General features: G+C 46.8%; 1 protein-coding gene across 2 annotated transcripts in view; it reads right to left on the bottom strand.

Moving 5' to 3' along the window:
- The window catches only part of TICRR (TOPBP1 interacting checkpoint and replication regulator), a 66,343-nt gene extending 51,418 nt beyond the window's left edge, over positions 1 to 14,925 (bottom strand). For both annotated transcript variants that reach the window (XM_040414159.1, XM_040414160.1), the window contains exon 1: positions 14,192 to 14,925. In XM_040414159.1, the coding sequence (XP_040270093.1) occupies positions 14,192 to 14,851 (660 nt within the window). In that variant the 5' untranslated portion in view covers positions 14,852 to 14,925. The remainder of the gene's footprint in view (positions 1 to 14,191) is intronic.
- Between the last annotated feature and the right edge of the window lie 6,488 nt (positions 14,926 to 21,413).

Raw genomic sequence — 21,413 nt, 5'->3', positions numbered from 1 at the left:
GAGGTCTAAGCCATTCCCCAGTTCAATCAAATCTAGCAGACAGCATGGAACCGGCGATTTAAAAGGAATTATGAATCACCCGGCCATCACAGACGCAAACCGGATACATATTTGTGTCCCTGTGGCCACGATGAACAGGCCCATGGTCTTAGTGTGGTGGTGGGAGGCCAGGTAGGAAAACTACATTGCTTACCGGTAATCGTTTTTCTCGATACCCATGACGGCACCCAGTGCGACTCAGGACCTCCCATCAGGACAGGAAACCTGAGAAGATAAAAAAGGACACACCTCCACCCAACACCAGTGGAAGAAATAAATTGTTCTCCGGAGAGAAGTGATAAGGGATTATAGACCCTCTTTTTTTTAAATCTATATTACTTCATATAGACCTGACTGATACCCTATATATATTTATATAAATGTATCTGTATATGAGGAGGGAACTATCAGGTGCCGTCATGGGTATCGAGAAAAACGATTACCGGTAAGCAATGTAGTTTTCCCCTCACCCATGACGGCACCCAGTGCGAGATAGACTATAAGTAGAGTCTAGGGGGGGGGGGGGGGGGGCCACAGCCTGAAGGACCTTCTCCCCAAATGAGGCGTCAGAATGGAGCTGTAACCTATAATGTTTGAGAAAGGTATGTGGGGAACTCCATGTAGCTGTCCTACAAATCTGAGCTAAGGACACGTCAGCTCTTTCAGCCCATGAAGTAGACACTGCCCGAGTAGAATGGGACCCGAACCCAGAAGGAGGGGAAAGACCCAAGGAGATGTAAGCCTTTGTTATGGCCTTCTTCACCCATCTGGCAATAATCCCGCAGGATGCTTTTTTACCCCTATTCCCACCTAAAAACTGGACAAGAAGGTTCTCGTCTTTCCTCCATGAAGACGTAACATCAAGGTAAACTAACAAGCATCTTTTAACGTCCAAGCAATGAAAACTTTTTTCCCTGCTATTGGAGGGGTTAGAAAAAAGGAAGGCAACACAATGTCCTGGCTCCTGTGAAAATCCAAGACAACTTTGGGAAGGAAGGAAGCAGGGGCCTAATTACTACTTGATTGTCCTGGATGACAGTATACGGTGGATGTGCAGAGAAGGCCTGGATCTCCGAGACCCTCCTAGCAGAGGTGATTGCCAGTAGAAAAGCCATTTTAATGGACAGGATGTCAATTGGGATCTCTAACAAGGGCTCAAATGGCTTATCGGTTAGGGCTGTCAAGACCCTGTTTAGAACCATGGGGGGGAAAGAGGCCTTACAGAAGGATGGATTCTGGCCGCGGCAGAAAGAAAACGTTTGACCCAAGGATGCATTGCTAACTGATAGTCGAAAAAATAGCTCAAGGCCGATACCTGTACTTTTAGGGTGGAGGCTTTGAGTCCCTTGTCTAAACCTGCCTGCAAGAAGTCTAAAACTTTAGGTATTTCTGGAGGTTTAAATGGATCAGGGCTAGACCCTAGAAAGGAAGCAAAGATATTCCAAACTCTATTATATTTCCTGGCTGTTGTAGCTTTCCTACTGCCTAAAAGGGTGGAAACAACCTTGTTAGAAAGGCCTCTCCTCAACCAGATGCCCCTGTCAAACTCCACACTGCCAATTGAAGAATCTCCGGATTGGGATGGCATACCGGCCCCTGGAAAAGGAGGTCCTCCCTTGGAGGGATCATCCAGGGGGGGCTTCTGGCTAGATTTAACAGGGTGGAGTACCAGATCCTTTTGGGCCATTTCGGGGCTACCAGGATTATAGAGGCTCCGTCCCTCCGTACTTTCTTCAGTACCTGTGGAATTAGGGAAATAGGTGGGAAGGCATAGCCGCGTTCTCGGCTCCAGTCCTGGGCCAGACTGTCTACGGCCTTGGGGTTCTCTGTGTGATTTAAGGAGAAGAACCTCTGTCTTCCTGTTCTTCCGGGTAGCAAAGAGGTCTATAGTTGGTCCCAAACCTTAAGACAATCTGGGAAAAGACTTCTCCGTTCAGACTCCACTCTGCCTGGTTGAGTTCCACTCGGCTTAAAAAGTCGGCCACAGTGTTCTCTTTTCCCTTTAGATGTATTGCAGATAGGAGCAGGTTCCTGTCTTCTGCTATTTTGAAAATTTCCTGGCAGAGGAAGATTAGGGATGGTATCTTTGTTCCGCCCTGGTGATTTATATAGGCCACTGTCGTTGAATTGTCCGAGTAAACGACCAGTTTTTTGTTTAAGACATCTGGAACTGCCACCCTTAGAACTCTTTCTACTGCCTTGAGTTCCTTGTAATTTGATGTGCAGGCTCGGGTTCTTAAATCCCATCTTCCCTGCCAATATTTCCCATCTGAATGAGCCCCCCAACCCCACGGACTGGCGTCTGTTGTTATCTGTATGGGTTCTATGAAGGACCAGGGCATCCCTGTCGAAAGATTCTTCTCGGATGTCCACCATAGGAGGGAATACCTTGCTCTGGAGGACAGATGAAATTTTTCCTCTAGCGTTTGTGGAAGACCATTCCATTTCTTTAAGATATCCCACTGTAACGATCTTGTGTGAATCTGAGCAAATGGCACTGCGGGAATCGTAGCCGTCAGGTGCCCCAATACTGCCATCGCCTTCCTGATGGAACATCGGAAGGAGCGGAAAAGGATCCAAACATGTTCCTTTGTTGAAACTATCTTCTTCTGAGGAAGGAATGTTTTCTGAGCCATGGAATCTAGCTGCATCCCTAAAAATATGCAATTTTGAGAGGGGGTTAGGCAAGACTTCTTGATTGACCTTCCATCCCAGATCTTTTTCAATAGAGAACACACCAGGACAAGATCCGTCTGTAACTGTACTTTCGTCTGGGCTATGAACAAAAAATCGTCCAGATAGGGTACTAACACTATCCTGGACAATCAGAGGAATGCCACCATCTCCGCCACAACCTTTGTAAAAATTGTCGGGGCTTGTGAGACCCCAAACGGGAGGGCCCTGTATTGCAGGTGCAGAAGCTGGCCCTTCACTTGGACTGCTGTTCTCAAATACTTTTGGGAGGAGGGATGAATAGGGATGTGGTAATAAGCATCCTCTAAGTCTATACTTGCCATCCAGCAATCTTTGTATAGCAGGTCTATAGTTGTCTTTATCGTCTCCATCCGGAATCTTTTGTATTTCAGGAACTTGTTTAGTCGTTTTAGATTTAGAATCATTCGAAAGGACCCATTGGGTTTCTTTACTAGAAAGAGTGGGGAGTAATACCCCCTGCCCTCCTCCTCTTTGGGAACTTGGCAAACGACTCCTTTGTCCAATAACAACTGAACCTCTGCCTCTAAAACTGTGGATTTTAAGGGATCTTTCAGAGTTGGAGTGCGGGTGAAGAAATTTTGGGGGTAGGAGAGAAACTCCAATCTGACTCCCTCTGCTATCCCTCCCAAAACCCATTTGTTTTGGGTGACCTTTGACCAAGCTGGGAGAAAGGAAGAGAGTCTCCCCCCAACCTGGAGACTGGCGTCATTGCTGCTTATCTTTTTTATTATCTTGGGATTTGAAAAGGAAGCCGCTAGATTTCCTCTGGAACCGATCCCTCTCTTTCCTATCGTAGGGCTTGCCCCTCTGCCTTCTAAAGCTCTGCTAGGGCCTACGAAAAAAGGGGGGCTTCTGAGGGACAGGAAACCCCCTTTTTTTGTCAGAGGCCTTCTCCAGGATGTCATCTAAAGATGACCCAAATAATCTGTCTCCCTCACACGGAAGGGCACAGAGTCTGGCCTTAGATCCCTGGTCACCCTTCCAGGATCTAAGCCAAATAGCTCTTCTAGCCGCATTTGTCATAGCAGAGGCTCTGGCGGAAAAGCGCATCACATCAGTGGAGGCATGCGTTAAAAAATCAGCTGCTTTTGAGAAGGTGGGGAGGGAAGCTAGGAGCTCTTCTCTAGGCCTTTTTTCTTTAAGATGTGACTCTAGCTGGTCAATCCATAGTCTCAGAGACCGGGAAACCCAAGTGGCTGCAACTGCCGGTCTGAGACAGGCGGCCGACGTCTCCCAATCCCGTTTAAGATATATATCCGCTTTTTTATCTAACTGGTCGGAAAGACAACCTAAATCATCAAATGGGAGGGCAGACTTTTTTGCAATCTTGGCGACTGGTGCATCCACCGTAGAGGCCCTATCCCAGCTTGAGGACACTTTCTTCATAAGGGTATTTTCTTTTTACAGAGGAAGGTATGAAGAACTTTCTGTCAGGATTCTTCCACTCTTTTTTAATAATCGCCTGCATGCTTTCATGCATAGAAAAAACCCTATGCTTTTTAGAGCCTAATGCCTGGAAGGCCTGATCCGCAACTGATCTGGTCTGCTTAATGTCTTCCAACTGCATAGTTGCTCGGACCGCTTTTAGTAACGGCTGCGTATCCTCAGGGGAAAAGAAGGACTTCCCTGAATATTCCTCGTCCGAGGAATCCGAATTACTGGAATCTAACTGCCCGGATTCTCTGGCTTCACTATCGGACGAGTCCATTTCCATGCTATCACATTCTGTGGCTTTATCCGGGGATCTGGCACGGCCTTTACTGAATGCCTTGATTAAGGACTTCATAGATCTTGTAAGGGTCTGGGACTGTTCCGCTACCAGCTTGTCTATACACGCTGTACACAGAGGTTTCTGATCGGATGCGGACAGGGTCGTTTTACAATCTGCACACTCTGTGTTTTGACTTGGAAGACGACTTTTTAGGAGGCTTTGGGATTTAAGATAGAAACACCTTATTAGTAAAAAAAAAAAAAAAAAAAAAAGGAACGTTCTCACCAAGTGAATTTTTCCTTCCCCGTCCTTAGGACCAGTACCGGACTTGCAGGCCTCAAGGGGTCCAGGGGTTCAGCGCGTCCATCTGTAGGCTCCGACATGCTGCAAGCTGGATCCTACTTCAGCACAAACACTCTGTGCCTCCGCTGGCTGCCTGCCCCTGCTGCCGCATTTATAGTTTTGAAAAGACGCGCCTCAGCCCTCACTTCCGGGTCGTGCGCGTCGGGAGAGAAGCCCCGCGCCCCCCCCCCACGTCATCGGCCGGCCCGAAGGACGGTCCCGCGCATGCGCATAAGCGCTTGGACGCGCGGGCGCCATCTTCAAACTGGGCACGCCAGCGTGGGGAGCCGCCTGAACGGGCCACAGCGGCTCCCCGCAGGACCGGCAGCGAGTGCGGGCGCAGGCAGACTTGTGGGGAGCGGCTTCCGGCACGGCCACAGAACTACCGCTCCCCAGGGATAGGTCTTCCCACGGCAATGCCACAGACCCCCCCCCCCCCCAGCGCTGGCTTCTTCTTTGAGGTATGTCATGCAGAATACTGCTGCTTCTCAGGAACTCCCATCCGGAGGACAGGAAACCTGAACTGGTGTTGGGTGGAGGTGTGTCCTTTTTATCTTCTCAGGTTTCCTGTCCTGATGGGAGGTCCTGAGTCGCACTGGGTGCCGTCATGGGTGAGGGGAAAGATATACATATCTCCCCACAGAAACCCAATAACTGTACCATGCTTGAACTCTAAATGTAGCTGGAACCCAGGCGGGTCTGTTGGTCCCAGAACCATCTCCCTATGACCTCCTGGTCTGGAGCTATGGGCCCTAATGGGTTTTGTGGGTCCTTGGCTGCCAGCCCAGAAGAGGAGGGGGGGGGATCCTTCCCAGAGGCAGGGAGGGGGAGCGGCCGGCTACAGGTCAAAAGCCCATGCAAGCCAGCGGGCGGGGTCTTTTTCTGAAAAGGGGGGGGGGGGGGGGTGTCACATCGTGCCATGTGTTTGGAGAGACCTGAAAACTGCTGACCTCACTGCCCCCACATGACCGCAGCCAAGGACTATTACAACATCATAACCCAAAGGAACATTCATCTACCCGGTAACTGACTTGTAATGTATGTAATCCTGTTTGCACCATATTACCTGTATTTGTAACCTCAGACCACTGTATATATTCCTTGTGTATAGTGTGTTATCTAGTGTGCCCTTAAGGCGATTAAATATATAATTTAATCTTGTGCTGTCTTGTATCTCGATCACGAATCCCCATGTACGTATTTCGGCCTAGTTATAAGCTACCGCGGGTTGGTTTCTCACCCTATATAATCCTGTTAGCGGACCAGGCTTATATCAAACGAGAAACTGGTGGCAGTATACCCGGGCTGAGAAAGCGCTGTTTCACTGTGGCAGTGAAAAGGCTCTTAGCTTGTTGCCTCTCCGTGACCGCGAGGGAAGGAGGTGTCTGTGAAAACTGTACCAAGCTGACTTTACCTGCTCCTGTGGGAGGGTGTAACGTCACATCATGGTAACCAGTGACCATACCGCGTCTCGTGAGCTCGACATAGTTGACTTCAAGCGGGCACAAGGGGTGGTATCCCTCACAGCATCCCTCTGGTCTACTGTGGCCTTAAAGCAAAACGTGACGAGGTTGTTCACTGCTGACTTGATGGACTCCATACGAAATTTTACTGCAGAAATTGGTTCAAACACTTCAAGTTTATTATAGTCCGAAATTAGCCATTTGTTTTTTTGACCAGAAAAATAGTTGAATAAAACCCCTCTGTCAATTCCAGCTCTGACTCTTACCAGCGCCCTGGTATGTGACAATCGCAGATTGTTTTGCGGAATCTGAACGGTAATCTGTAATTACAAACCTCCCTACTGGAAAACTCAGAAATTTTAATTTTAGGCCCTCCCCTATCACAGAATGTATCCAAGGGCTGTTGGAGATCTTTCGCCACTGAGGTGCAAAAGACAGATGACCTCCGTCAGGAGCTCTGGCATCATTGGGACTGCTTTTTTGTGGTGTCTGACCCGGAAAAAAGAAACCCCTTACTTTTTTTTATTTGGACCTGCAAATTGTTTGTTTTGTATTAAATCTGGGATGGAAAGACTTCCTGGGTGTCTAACAGAGGGAAAGCCCTTCTTTCTGTCCGAGGCCTTCTCTAGTAAGTCATCCAGGACGGGCCCAAACAAAAACTCTCCTTGTTAAGGGATAGCACAAAGTTTTGCGTTGGAACTAGCATCCCCATTCCAGCTTTTCAACCAAATAGCCTGCAGGGCAAAGTTGGATAAGGTGGAAGCTCTAGCGGAAAATCTTAAGGTATCTGCAGAAGTGTAAGCTAAGAAATCCAAGGCATTACTTATAACAGGGAAGGAAGACAATAACTGCACCCTAGGGGTACCCTCTTTAATGTGAGCCTCTAACTCCCCTATCCATACTTTTAGTGATGTGATCTGGCAACAGACGCATCGGCAATAGCAGGTTTAAAAGCCGCCACAGAGGCTTCCCAATTTTAATAAACCCATGTCCTCAAAGGGGAGTGCAGATTTTTTAGACATTTTTGCTACCGGGGCATCAAGCTTTGGGGCTCTATCCCAGGGGGCAGACAACGCCTCAAACGGATACTTCCGCTTCTCCAAAGAAGGGATAAAACTTCCTATCCGGCCTTTTCTATTCTCTGGCAATCAAATCCTGGATGTTCTTATGCACATCAAACTCCTTCCTCTTCCTGGGAGCTAACACTTCAAACAGAGTCCTGGACTTAATACTGTGGCCTCTGATTGTCCAACCCCATAGTAGCATGAACCGCTTTTACTAGGGAATTAGTATTTTCCACCTGAAAAAGTAGTCTTCCTGCAGCCTCGTCCTCAGAAGACTTGTCTGTTGATCTCCACTCTCCTTCTCACTAGAGTGGGAGTCTTTTGCAGCAGCTGTGGAATTACTGGGGCGGTGCCTTCTCAGACCGCTAACCGATTCCCTGACCTCTTCACGTATCTTCTGTTTAATGCTGCCCATAAAAGATAGAGCTTCCTCTTCTATTAATTTGCTGATAGACCCCTGACATAGGGGTTTTGCCCAGGCAGAAGTAAGTTTCTTCTTACATACACCACATCCTTACTCTGGAAGTCTTCCTACAAGACTCCTTTGAAACCTAGGCAACAGTAAATGACCCCATAAGCATTAAGATAATTAATATCTGCTGGGGTATAACCCCTCTTACCCCACCGTGGCACCGATGTATCATTGGTGGTCTCAGCGTGCTGAGCCTGCTCCATGTTTCATACAGCAAACAGCCAGAATGGAGGAACTGCCACACTTCTTCACCCAGCATGACAGTGAGCCGGCTGGGCTTTTCTCCTCGGCGCGAGCCAGCATCCCTCCCCTTCCGGTCCACAGTGTAAGCTTCCTCCCACTGCCGCAACACGGAAGTACCCGCAGATTAACGCGTGGGCTGGCGGCCGAACATATTACGAACACTGCCGCAGAGGTTCGCAGGAGCCCAGACCCTCCAGGGAAGGAGGACGGAAGGGGTAAGGACAGAGAAGGGAGCCCAGACTTCTGCAGCGGCTCCACGAGGAGGCTTACACCGCACGGGGTAACCCTCCACACACAATTTTTATAGCCGGGGTCCCTGCAGCTCTTTTCTTTATATCCAACGGACAGGAAACAGAACTGGAGCTAGAGGGGATGATCCCTCCTTTAAAATGTGGTTCTGGTTCCCGTTTCCTGTCCTGAGGAGGTGGAGGCAGTCTCTCCAGGGGTGCAGTCATAGGTGATAAAGGAAATCTTTCTTCCCTCCCAGAATTCCAGAGGAGCATGTATGGCCTATAAGTCTCCTCACACTGATTAAGGTGCTCTCTCCCTAAGGTGAGTTAGTTCCCCCCCTTGCAAAGGAAATCTGTACATGTAAATTGCATTTATATTCAGTTTCAAGTACTGCTGAGTAAAAATGTATTCTAGGGGCTGCCTCATCACATTCAGCATCTGCTCCCAGCGCACCCAGAAAACAGACACTTGCCCAGGAAGTCTTTCAGGGTAAATACACTATTACACAGTAGCCAATCATCTAAGGTTACATGGACACGAACGTTGTTTGTTTCCGTGCCCGTTCCGTTTTTTTGGGCGGATAGGATGCTGACCGTGCTCTGTCCGCATCAGTATGTCCGTTCTGTAGCCCCACAAAACACATACGGTTATGTGCATGTAGCCCAAGTCTGGCTTCACATCACATTTTTACTTTTTCCAAGAAGACAGGGCCAGTAAAATGAACAGACCCCAAGCTATAGTAAGCGGTGAATAGTGTAAGTGACGGCGAGTCTCGTAATGTAAGTTTTTTCTTCATACTTGTGTTCTGATGCTGTTCTCCCACAAACCTGCAGTAACGTGCATTGAGAGGATCTTCCTCTGACTTCTCTCCATTAAGTGCCTGAGATCAGGAGTCCCCTCAATGCATTCTACTGCAGGTTTGTGGGAGAACAGCATCAGAAGTAGGAATACAAACATTACATAAGCGGACTTGGCACCACTTCCATTATACACAGCTTAGGCTACTTTGGGGGATGTTTTGGAGTTGACAGATTCCCTTTAGCATCAGCTGTGTCCAACCAGGAGACCACCACAGCCACAACTCAGATGGCAGCTCCATGACAAGAACACTTCACAGACAGTACTTAAAGGGGTTGTCTCATCTCAGACAATGGGGGCATATCCACCCACAGTCCCAGCGGTGGGACCCGCACCTATCTCCTAAACTGAGCCCTGCAAAGTGGCGGCTGGAAGACTCTGGTACAGCCACCGCATGCTCTCCACATAGAAGTGAATGGGAGAGCACCTCGCATGACCGGCTGCCACTCCCATTCACTTAGGCTACTTTCACACTTGCGGCAGAGTGATCCGTCGCTGGAACTGCCTGCCGGATCCGGCAAAACGTATGCCAACTCAAGTATTCAGGCATGTCTTCAGTTTTTTTGGCCGGAGATAAAACCGTAGCATGCTGCGGTTTTATCTTTTGCCTGATCAGTCAAAATGACTGAACGGAAGACATCCTGAACGGATTACTATCCATTCAGAATGCATGGGGATATACCTGATCAGTTCTTTTCCAGCATTGAGCCCTTTTGAGGGAACTCAGTGCCGGAAAAGAAAAACACTAGTGTGAAAGTACCCTTATATGGGTCTGATGGAAATAGAGCCAGCAAGGGCAGCGCAAAAGCTAGCCCAGTAGTGCTGCTGAGGTCACCAGGTTCACTGCTAGGCAGAAGCCTCCACCTAGCAGTGCAAGAAAAATATAAACAACCCTTGCCCTGCACCATACATCGTATAGCGGCTATGTGTGGCATCACCTCCAGCCCCATTGAAGTGAAAGGGGTTGAGCGCAAAACCAAGTATAACCGATCAGATACTGATGACCCATCCAGAGGATAGGTCATCAGTATTAAAAATCCAGAAAAAACTTTTAATATCAGAGGTTTGACTCCCGACACCCCACGATCATCTATTTCAGCGAGTGTGGCCCATTCCTAGGTCAGTGATGTCACGTTCCTTGGTCACGTGGCAGTAGGTGCAGCTCAATCCCATTCAAATGGACAAGTCTGGGTTGTAATACCAAGCACAGCCAGTGTCCAATGGACAGCAACCTGCTCAAGCAGCTGATCGTTGGGGGTTGTCGGTAGTCAGGCCTCCACCTACCATAGATCAATATCAAAGTCCCAGATAACCCTTAAGGCTACTTTCACATCTGCGCTTTCCCTTTCCGCTATTGAGATCCGTCATAGGAAAACGCTTCCGTTCATTGTCAACGGGGACAGAACTGAACGGAGAGCACCAGAATGCATTCCGTTCGGTTGCGTCCCTGTCACGGACAAAATAACTCTGCAAGCAGTGTTTTTCTGTCCGCAATGTGGTGCGGAGCAATACGAATCTGTCCTGACACACAATGTAAGTCAATGGTGACGGATCAGTTTTCTCAGACACAACAGAAAACTGATCCATCCCCCACTGACTTTCAATGGTGTTCAAGATGGATCCGTTATGGTTATTTTAAAGCTAATACAACCGGATCCGTTCATAACTGATGTAGACGGTTGTATTATTGTGACGGAAGCCTTTTTGCCGATCCATGACAGATACAGCAAAAACGCTGGTGTGAAAGAAGCCTGATATGTACAGGTTCTTCAAAAAACATTAGCATATTGTGATAAAGTTCATTATTTTCTGTAATGTACTTATAAACATTAGACTTTCATATATTTTAGATTCATTACACACAACTGAAGTAGTTCAAGCCTTTTCTTGTTTTAATATTGATGATTTTGGCATACAGCTCATGAAAACCCAAAAATTCCTATCTCAAAAAATTAGCATATTTCATCCGACCAATAAAAGAAAGTGTTTATAATAAAAAAAAAGTCAACCTTCAAATAATTAAGTTCAGTTATGCACTCAATACTTGGTCGGGAATCCTTTTGCAGAAATGACTTCTTTAATGCAGCGTGGCATGGAGGCAATCAGCCTGGGGCACTGCTGAGGTGTTATGGAGGCCCAGGATGCTTTGATAGCGGCCTTAAGCTCATCCAGAGTGTTGGGTCTTGCGTCTCTTAACTTTCTCTTCCCAATATCCCACAGATTCGCTATGGGGTTCAGGTCAGGAGAGTTGGCAGGCCAATTGAGCACAGTAATACCATGGTCAGTAAACCATTTACCAGTGGTTTTGGCACTGTGAGCAGGTGCCAGGTCGTGCTGAAAAATGAAATCTTCATCTCCATAAAGCTTTTCAGCAGATGGAAGCATGAAGTGCTCCAAAATCTCCTGATAGCTAGCTGCATTGACCCTGCCCTTGATAAAACACAGTGGACCAACCACAGCAGCTGACATGGCACCCCAGACCATCACTGACTGTGGGTACTTGACACTGGACTTCAGGCATTTTGGCATTTCCCTCTCCCCAGTCTTCCTCCAGACTCTGGCACCTTGATTTCCAAATGACATGCAAAATTTGCTTTCATCCAGAAAAAAGTACTTTGGACCACTGAGCAACAGTCCACTGCTGTTTCTCTGTAGCCCAGGTCAGGCGCTTCTGCCGCTGTTTCTGGTTCAAAAGTGGCTTGACCTGGGGAATGCGGCACCTGTAGCCCATTTCCTGCACACGCCTGTACACGGTGGCTCTGGATGTTTCTACTGCTTCCGCAGGTCCCCCAAGGTCTGGAATCGGTCCTTCTCCACAATCTTCCTCAGGGTCCGGTCACCTCTTCAAGTTGTGCAGCGTTTTCTGCCACACTTTTTCCTTCCCACAGACTTCCCACTGAGGTGCCTTCATACAGCACTCTGGGAACAGCCTATTCGTTCAGAAATTTCTTTCTGTGTCTTACCCTCTTGCTTGAGGGTGTCAATGATGGCCTTCTGGACAGCAGTCAGGTCGGCAGTCTTACCCATGATTGTGGTTTTGAGTAATGAACCAGGCTGGGAGTTTTTAAAAGCCTCAGGAATCTTTTGCAGGTGTTTAGAGTTAATTAGTTGATTCAGATGATTAGGTTAATAGCTCGTTTAGAGAACCTTTTCATGATATGCTAATTTTTTGAGACAGGAATTTTGGGTTTTCATGAGCTGTATGCCAAAATCATCAATATTAAAACAAGAAAAGGCTTGAACTACTTCAGTTGTGTGTAATGAATCTAAAATATATGAAAGTCTAATGTTTATCAGTACATTACAGAAAATAATGAACTTTATCACAATATGCTAATTTTTTGAGAAGAACCTGTATATAAATACTTGCATCCACCATGTAATAACTATTCAGTATCACTTATTCTTAGGACTCAGGCATGCTCAACCTGCGGCCCTCCAGCTGTTGTAAAACTACAACTCCCACAATGCCCTGCTGTAGGCTGTTCGGGCATGCTGGGAATTGTAGTTTTGCAACCGCTGGAGGGCAGAAGGTTGAGCATGCCTGCTCTTTGTTGTGTCATTCCTGTATTATTCCTGTAAGAAGTCTATGAATGAATTGTCAGCAGCTTGCAGTAAAGGTACAGATGGGTGTTATAAGTTGGGGGTGTGTCCCTACACAGTCTGACACCAGCAGCACTGATTGGACAGTCAGACACACCCTCTACTGTTACTGCAGACTGCTGGAAGTTTCTCTAAACTTCTAGCATGAATAATACAGGAACGGCATAACACACAGTGATAAGAATAGATTCTCCAGAATTGCTATTACATGGGGAATGCAAGTAATTAATAAAACAGAAGTCTGGAGAGGTGACAGGTCCTCTTTAAAGGGGTCATCCAACCACCCCAATGCCTGGGCCCCTCATAGGTTATACTTACCCCGCCTTCCAGCACCCGCAAAGCTTCTGATCCCCGACACCACGGGGGCGAGTCTCCCTACATCACAGGTGACGCTTTGGAGGCTCGCCCCTGTCACGGCCTGCTATCGACTGCTCCCCGGCATCAGATATTTTGATTTGTACGACAGGGAGATGCAGCGGCAGCCGTGTGGGGATCAGAAGTGACGCAGGTGCCAGGGAGCTGGTAAGCAGAACGTATACGCGTTAGGGCTCTTTCACACTTGCGTTGTTGTGTTCCGGCATAGAGTTCCGTCGTCGGAGCTCTATGCCGGAAGAATCATGATCAGGATTATCCCCATGCATTCTGAATGGAGAGAAATCCGTTCAGGATGCATCAGGATGTCTTCAGTTCCGGAACGGATCGTTTTTTGGCCGGAGAAAATACCGCAGCATGCTGCGCTTTTTGCTCCGGTCAAAAATCCTGAACACTTGCCGCAAGGCCGGATCCGGAATGAATGCCCATTGAAAGGCATTGATCCGGATCCGGCCTTAAGCTAAACGTCGTATCGGCGCATTACCGGATCCGACGTTTAGCTTTTTCTGAATGGTTACCATGGCTGCCAGGACGCTAAAGTCCTGTTTGCCATGGTAAAGTGTAGTGGGGAGCGGGGGAGCAGTATACTTACCGTCCGTGCGGCTCCCGGGGCGCTTCAGAGTGACGTCAGGGCGCCCCACGCGCATGGGTGACGTGATCGCATGGATGACGTCATTCTGGAGCGCCCCGGGAGCCGCACGGACTGTAAGTATACTGCTCCCCCGCTCCCCACTACTACTATGGCAGCCAGGACTTTAATAGCGTCCTGGGTGCCATAGTAACACTGAAAGCATTTTGAAGACGGATCCGTCTTCAAATGCTTTCAGTTCACTTGCGTTTTTCCGGATCCGGCAAATGGAGTACACGACGGATCCGGACAACGCAAGTGTGAAAGAGGCCTTATATGGGTTAGTTACCCCTTTAACGGATTCTTTCACTTTTTCTGGTCTCATCATGGATCAGAAGAGGTGAGAGCCCTAAATCCTGACACAATCCACAATGTGTGAACACGGCATCTGAGAAAGTCTATGGTATAGAACCAGGACACGGCCCAGCACTGCACAGCGCCGCTCCTCACCTGTGCCCAGTCGCAGGTGTCCAGCCAGGACAGGGTGACCCTCTTGTTGCTGACCATGTTCTGCAGGCCCCGGGACAGCAGCTTGTCCATCACTTGCTGGAGGCCGGCCTCCTCCTCCTCCCCGGGGGCTGTGAAGTCTGTGAGCTGTGCCCGGGAGTGGGGGCACGGAGACAGGATAAACACCGCGTTCCTACAGCCGGCCATCATCTCCGAGGAGGAGTCCGCCTTCAGGGCCTCGTCCGCAGCCATCAGCCGTCCTCCCCGGCGGGCCCTCAGCACTGCCGGCTTGGCTGGAGACGTTATGTCCGGGCGGTCCCACTGGAAGTCAGACAAGGTGTCCATGAGCGCGGTGTGTGTGAGGGAGGCCCGGGAGCTCTGCGTACTGGAGCTGCGGCTGCTCCGGGCCCGCTCCCAGCAGGCCTCCAGCTCCTCCTCAAACTCATCCCAGCTGCGGGGGCCCAGTTCTCGGAGCTCGGAGCGTCGCGGCGGCCTACACCGCCCCCCCAGCGAATTCAAGAAGCGGTAACTCCAGCGGACCTGGCCGAGGCCTGCACGGCACGTCAAGAAGTTCAGCAGCCGCAAGGACAGCAGCTTGACCCGGCTTTTCAGGGACGAGTCCGCGGCGTCTACCAGTAACACCACATTGTGAGAGGACGCCATTACACCCTCCTAGAACGGGGTCAGAGCGCCTCATCCACCGTCTCCGCCATTTTCCACAACTTCAGTCACTGCGATCAAACCGGCCGCGCGTTAGACTAACGTAAGCGCTGATTGGCTGGAGCGTGGAATGCTCACGTCTGATTGGTCAATCTGTAGCTGGAAGTTAAAACGCGAGAGTGGAAGGAACACGTGACTGAAGTTGTTCCGCTGAACTGTGCTGATTGGTCAGAGCGAATGACACTCTGCGGTAGCAGCTCTGTGATTGGCTGGTGCTCAGATTTAAAGGGTACTAGGGGTCAGTAGCGTCATAAGAGCGGGTGTGCGAGGTTTTGGTTGTTGGAGGGAGGGCGTAATAAGCACATACAGTCAGTGCTCTCTCCTGAAAGCGAGATAATAGAGCATGTCTGTACAGTGCGACTGAATAACCGCTGCTTAGGTGCAAAGGGGGATTTGTCATTGTAGTTGTATTTAATAGTTTCTAGAGCGGAGTTTATGAACACTGGGCATGGTAATAAATTCAGTGCAAGTGCAATCTGGTTGCACCTATTTCAGTGACAGTTGGCCTGGGGAATAAAAGGTGTGCTTTGTCACCGCTATATTGAGTACGGAGCCTGCAAGTGAAGGAGGACGCACTGTGGCTGCGCAGTTGCCCTCCAATCATTTTCTACGTGGCCTGCAAAAATAGCTGAGCGCTGGCTCGGTTATTTCCGTTGGCCCCATAGAAATGAATGGGAGTGGGGGCCGGTCATCCACAGTACGCTTCCATTCACTTCTATGGAGTCCAACAGCCAGCACCTTGTGGGGCTCCGTTCTCGATAAAGGGACCCGCACCTATCAGACAATGGGGGCATATCCTAGCCATTTGCCCCCATTGTCCATGATGAGACAACCCCTTTAAGATTTCTGCCTACTGGGTTATTTGTGTAAAGACGTTTCTTTACTATTAAGACACACATTGCAAACTTATAATGCAATTATAGCCCCCCCTCCCCACAAAAAAACAAACACCAATATAATTATACAGGAAAGGCCGGTAATTCTTCTGTCTACTGTGTTATTTGCGTTTAAAAATGCAAGTTCACAAAAGACTTTTCTTTACTGTTAAAACACATTGCAAACTTGTAATGCGATTATTCCCCCCTTCCACCAATATAAAAATGCAGGAAAGGCCGGTAATATTTCGGTCTATGCTGTAATTTGCACTTAATTTCACTGGAATAAAAATTGCTATTTGCTATAATGTAACGCATTTAAAAAATAAATAAAATGCATTTGAAAAAAACTTGCGATTTCTCAGCAGCAGAATACTATTGGAATGCTGTGCTGGCAATTCGCCTATGTAGAAACCTGACATTTTGAAGAAAAAAATTATGTTTTTTCTTGCAGGTGGTTGGTGTTGTAACACAGAACTGCTAGAATGAGGTGCTGCAGCACCTGTATTAAGCAATATATCCAGCCCCTCACTCCCTCAAAGCTTTCCCTAATCAAAGTTCCTCAATTCTTTCTTTCTATTCTTTCCCTACACTGTCTCTGTTACACTAGAATAAATGCTTGCTTGTGCCTCTGTATACTGTGTAAAATCATCTTCTGTCAGACACACTGCAATGGGCTGACCCCCAGGGCAATCGGGTCCATTCACACGTCTGTGTGTGTTTTGCGGATCCTCAAAACACGGACATCGGCAATGTGCGTTCCACATTTTGTGGACCGCACATCGCCGGCACTAATAAAATGTGCTTATTCTTGTCCGCAATTGCGGACAAGAATAGGGCATGTTCTATTTTTTTCGGGAACGGAAATGCGGACTCGTAGAAATGAATTGGTCCGCAATTTCGTTCTGCAAAATGCAGAACAGAATTGCAGACGTGTGAAGGGACCCTTAGGCTGCCAAGTGGTATGCGGTAGCCCTAATATTTTTTTTTTATAGTGCTCCTACCTAGATACTGTTGCTCTCCGGAGTTAGGCTCAGCAGCAATGAAGGAGTTGTAGTTGGTGAAATAAATAGTGTTATAGACATGCACTCCTTACCTGGACCCACTCAGAGACAGTAAATGCATATATATATTTGATGGTATCTGACATATATGTATTTATGAACACATCTCTAGAGATATATAAAAGTTAAAATATAATTTAAAAAAATAAATAAATAAATAAAAAAGTGATAAAAAAAATACATCGACAGTAACCATAAGACTTGAATATGTCTTAATGTAGATGGTTCATTGTAATCACACGTAAAATAAGTGGTAAAAGATGTAACTCGGTATTCTAAATTAAAATGTAGCATATTTATACACTATATATGCGACAGACACAGTATTAAATAGATATCATCAGTGTCTGTCACATAATATAGCAAATATTGTGGGGTCAAGTGTAACATTAGATTCACTGTAGCCGCATATCGAAATATAAAGATATATGAAATATAGTTGTTTCAATGCATTAAATTGCCGTTGGTTATTGTATTCAGTTCAAGGTTCTCATTTATTGTTCCTTCCTTGATAATAAGTTCTTAATAACGATCCATATAGTGTACTCACTGTTGGTGGTATAATGTAAACCGACCGTGCATCCCACGTGGTAACAATAAGGAGACAATTTAACTTGCCTTACCTCCACAACTCCGTGCTTGGTGAGTGATGCTGCCTATTCGCAGCTGCGACTACTCGTGCCCGCGTCTCGCGTGGTACCGCTGTCAGTTCCCATGCGGTCCACATGATGCAGCGCAGATGCACTCAAGCCGTCAGCTTTGGTAAAGTGGTACTTGCAATGTCCGTGGAGCGCTCCACCCTTCTTTTAATAATACACTTGAGCTCACAATATTTGCTATATTATATGTGACAGACACTGATGGTATCCATTCAATACTGTGTCTGTCGCATATATAATGTTTAAATATGCTACATTTTAATTTAGAATACTGAGTTACATCTTTTAACACTTATTTTACCTGTGATTAGAATGAACCATCTACATTAAGACATATTCAAGTCTTATGGTTACTGTCGATGTATGGGTGACAGACATTGCGATTCTATCGGATGTATCACTGATACAGTCTACAGTTAATGTGATACAGTTATTTGATCATTTTTTTTTATTTTCATATTTGATATTTTTTGATATTTTAACTTTTATATATCTCTAGAGATGTGTTAATAAATATGTATATGTAAGGCTCAGTTGTGAGCTGAAACTTTGCTATTGTTCCACATGGGTGAATAAAGACATCACGTTTTTCAAGTCTTGGAGTGCTGTCCCATTTCATGCGTGTGTATATATATATATATATATATATATATATATATGCATTTACTGTCTCTGAGTGGGTCTAGGTGAAGAGTGCATGTCTATAACACTATATATTCATTCAAATTGACAGGGTGAGTCATACAGACAGAGCACCTTTTTTTCAGAATAGGCAGGGTGGGGAGCCACTAATATATATATTCAGTTGGTGGAATAAGTAGAGTCCAGACTTGGTGAAGTTTAATGGTTTTACTTGAATAAACTTGTTTCATCCAAACAATGTTTGATCCTTCTCTTGGCTCCAGCAGGCTAAGGGTACACTGGCAATCTTGTTACTGGACTTTTAGAGGTTCCAGTACTGTTGAGTGAGGTGCCTTTGGCCGTTGACCTCTTCTTAATACTCAGTCTATGGACTGCAAGGAGTCCTGGTGCTTTACAAGCTGCTTTCCCTGGAAGACTCTTGCTGCAGGAGGGAGAAATGCCCCCTTACTGCACTATGTTGTCTGGTTTCCTTCCAACTCTCAACTAACTACAGCTTCCTGCACCCTTTCCTTGGTGGAAAGCAGGACTAGCCCACTTCTACTCAAAAGGGCAGAAAATGGAATAGTAAGTTCCATTCTGACTAAAGACCTGTCACGGTTTGGTGAGGGAGGGAAACTCACACCGAATGTAGGAGGGAAAGGGGTGAGGGGAAAAGGCCTGGAAACTAGGGAAAGGAGCAGGTCACCTCCTAGAGAAACCCTAATCCAAGTCCTGACTGACTGCAAGTATGAACTGACCCCAGAGGTAGGTGAGTACATACACAGGAACCTAGAGTCCTAACTCACCCTGTAAGACCCTGGTACTAAAGTCAGGACAAGACACAACCTGTTCCTCCAAACGGTAGAACGAACAGGAGTCTCCCTCAGGCCTAAACACAAATGGCAGGAAAAAGAGCAACACAAGAAAACCCAAGCAATAAAACAACAGGGGAAGGAGACACTTAACTTCAAATGGATATGGAAGCACAGGAACGCCGCCGAGAGCCAAACACAGCTTGGGAGAAGCCACAATAAATAGGGAAGGTAAAATAACCACATTAGCAACACCTGAGGCAAGGGGTGTGGCCATCACCAGAAACAACACAGACAAGAATTTATCCACAAGGAACCTGTTGGATCAAACCCCCTTTTGCCAGTCTCACTGATCTCCTGGCACCTGTCACGGTAACGTCCGTGACAGTACCCCCCCCCCCCTTTTACGGGTGACCTCCGGGCACCCAGGACTGACCTTATCTGGGTGAGACTTGTGAAAAGCTTTCACTAAACGACTGGCATTCATGTCGGATGCTGGTACCCACATCCTCTCCTCTGGTCCATAACCCTTCCTGTGAACAAGAATCTGAAGAGATCTACGGAGAACTCGAGAGTCAATTATCTTGGTGATCTGAAATTCCAAACTACCATCCACCATGACAGGAGCGGGTCGCAAGGAAGACAGCTCTAAAGGTTCAACATATCTCTTCAACAAAGATTTATGAAACACATTATGAATTTTTAGAGCCTGAGGAAGTTCAAGATGAAAGGCTACCAGATTAATAATGGCAGTGATCTTATATGGACCAATAAATCTTGGAACCAACTTCCAAGAAGGCACCTTTAACTTAATGTTTCTTGTGGACCGCCACACAGAATCACCCACTCTTAGTTCCGGACCATTCATTAGTTTCCTGTCAGCCATATGTTTATACTTGTTGCCCATATTCCTCAAGTTATTTAGAATTTTCTGCCATATACAGTCGTGGCCAAAAGTTTTGAGAATGACACAAATATTAGTTTTCACAAAGTTTGCTGCTAAACTGCTTTTAGATCTTTGTTTCAGTTGTTTCTGTGATGTACTGAAATATAATTACACGCACTTCATACGTTTCAAAGGCTTTTATCGACAATTACATGACATTTATGCAAAGAGTCAGTATTTGCAGTGTTGGCCCTTCTTTTTCAGGACCTCTGCAATTCGACTGGGCATGCTCTCAATCAACTTCTGGGCCAGTTCCTGACTGATAGCAACCCATTCTTTCATAATCACTTCTTGGAGTTTGTCAAAATTAGTGGGTTTTTGTTTGTCCACCCGCCTCTTGAGGATTGACCACAAGTTCTCAATGGGATTAAGATCTGGGGAGTTTCCAGGCCATGGACCCAAAATGTCAACGTTTTGGTCCCCGAGTCGCTTAGTTATCACTTTTGCCTTATGGCACTGTGCTCCATCGTGCTGGAAAATGCATTGTTCTTCACTAAACTGTTGTTGGATTGTTGGAAGAAGTTGCTGTTGGAGGGTGTTTTGGTACCATTCTTTATTCATGGCTGTGTTTTTGGGCAAAATTGTGAGTGAGCCCACTCCCTTGGATCAGAAGCAACCGCACACATGAATGGTCTCAGGATGCTTTACTGTTGGCATGACACAGGACTGATGGTAGCGCTCACCTTTTCTTCTCCGGACAAGCCTTTTTCCAGATGCCCCAAACAATCGGAAAGAGGTTTCATCGGAGAATATGACTTTGCCCCAGTCCTCAGCAGTCCATTCACTATACTTTCTGCAGAAGATCAATCTGTCCCTGATGTTTTTTTTGGAGAGAAGTGGCTTCTTTGCTGCCCTTCTTGACACCAGGCCATCTTCCAAAAGTCTTTGCCTCACTGTGCGTGCAGATGCGCTCACACCTGCCTGCTGCCATTTCCTGAGCAAGCTCTGCACTGGTGGCCCTCCGATCCCGCAGCTGAATCCTCTTTAGGAGACGATCCTGGCGCTTGCTGGACTTTCTTGGACGCCCTGAAGCCTTCTTAACAAGAATTGAACCTCTTTCCTTGAAGTTCTTGATGATCCTATAAATTGTTGATTGAGGTGCAATCTTAGTAGCCACAATATCCTTGCCTGTGAAGCTATTTTTATGCAACGCAATGATGGCTGCACGCGTTTCTTTGCAGGTCACCATGGTTAACAATGGAAGAACAATGATTTCAAGCATCACCCTCCTTTTAACATGTCAAGTCTGCCATTTTAACCCAATCAGCCTGACATAATGATCTCCAGCCTTGTGCTCGTCAACATTCTCACCTGAGTTAACAAGACGATTACTGAAATGATCTCAGCAGGTCCTTTAATGACAGAAATGAAATGCAGTGGAATTTTTTTTTGGGGATTAAGTTAATTTTCATGGCAAAGAAGGACTATGCAATTCATCTGATCACTCTTCATAACATTCTGGAGTATATGCAAATTGCTATTATAAAAACTTAAGCAGCAACTTTTCCAATTTCCAATATTTATGTAA

Source organism: Bufo bufo, chromosome 1, assembly GCF_905171765.1.
Source record: "Bufo bufo chromosome 1, aBufBuf1.1, whole genome shotgun sequence".
Lineage (NCBI taxonomy): Eukaryota > Metazoa > Chordata > Amphibia > Anura > Bufonidae > Bufo > Bufo bufo.
Note: the sequence above shows the minus strand (reverse complement) of the source record. Positions and strands in the feature narration are given on the sequence as shown.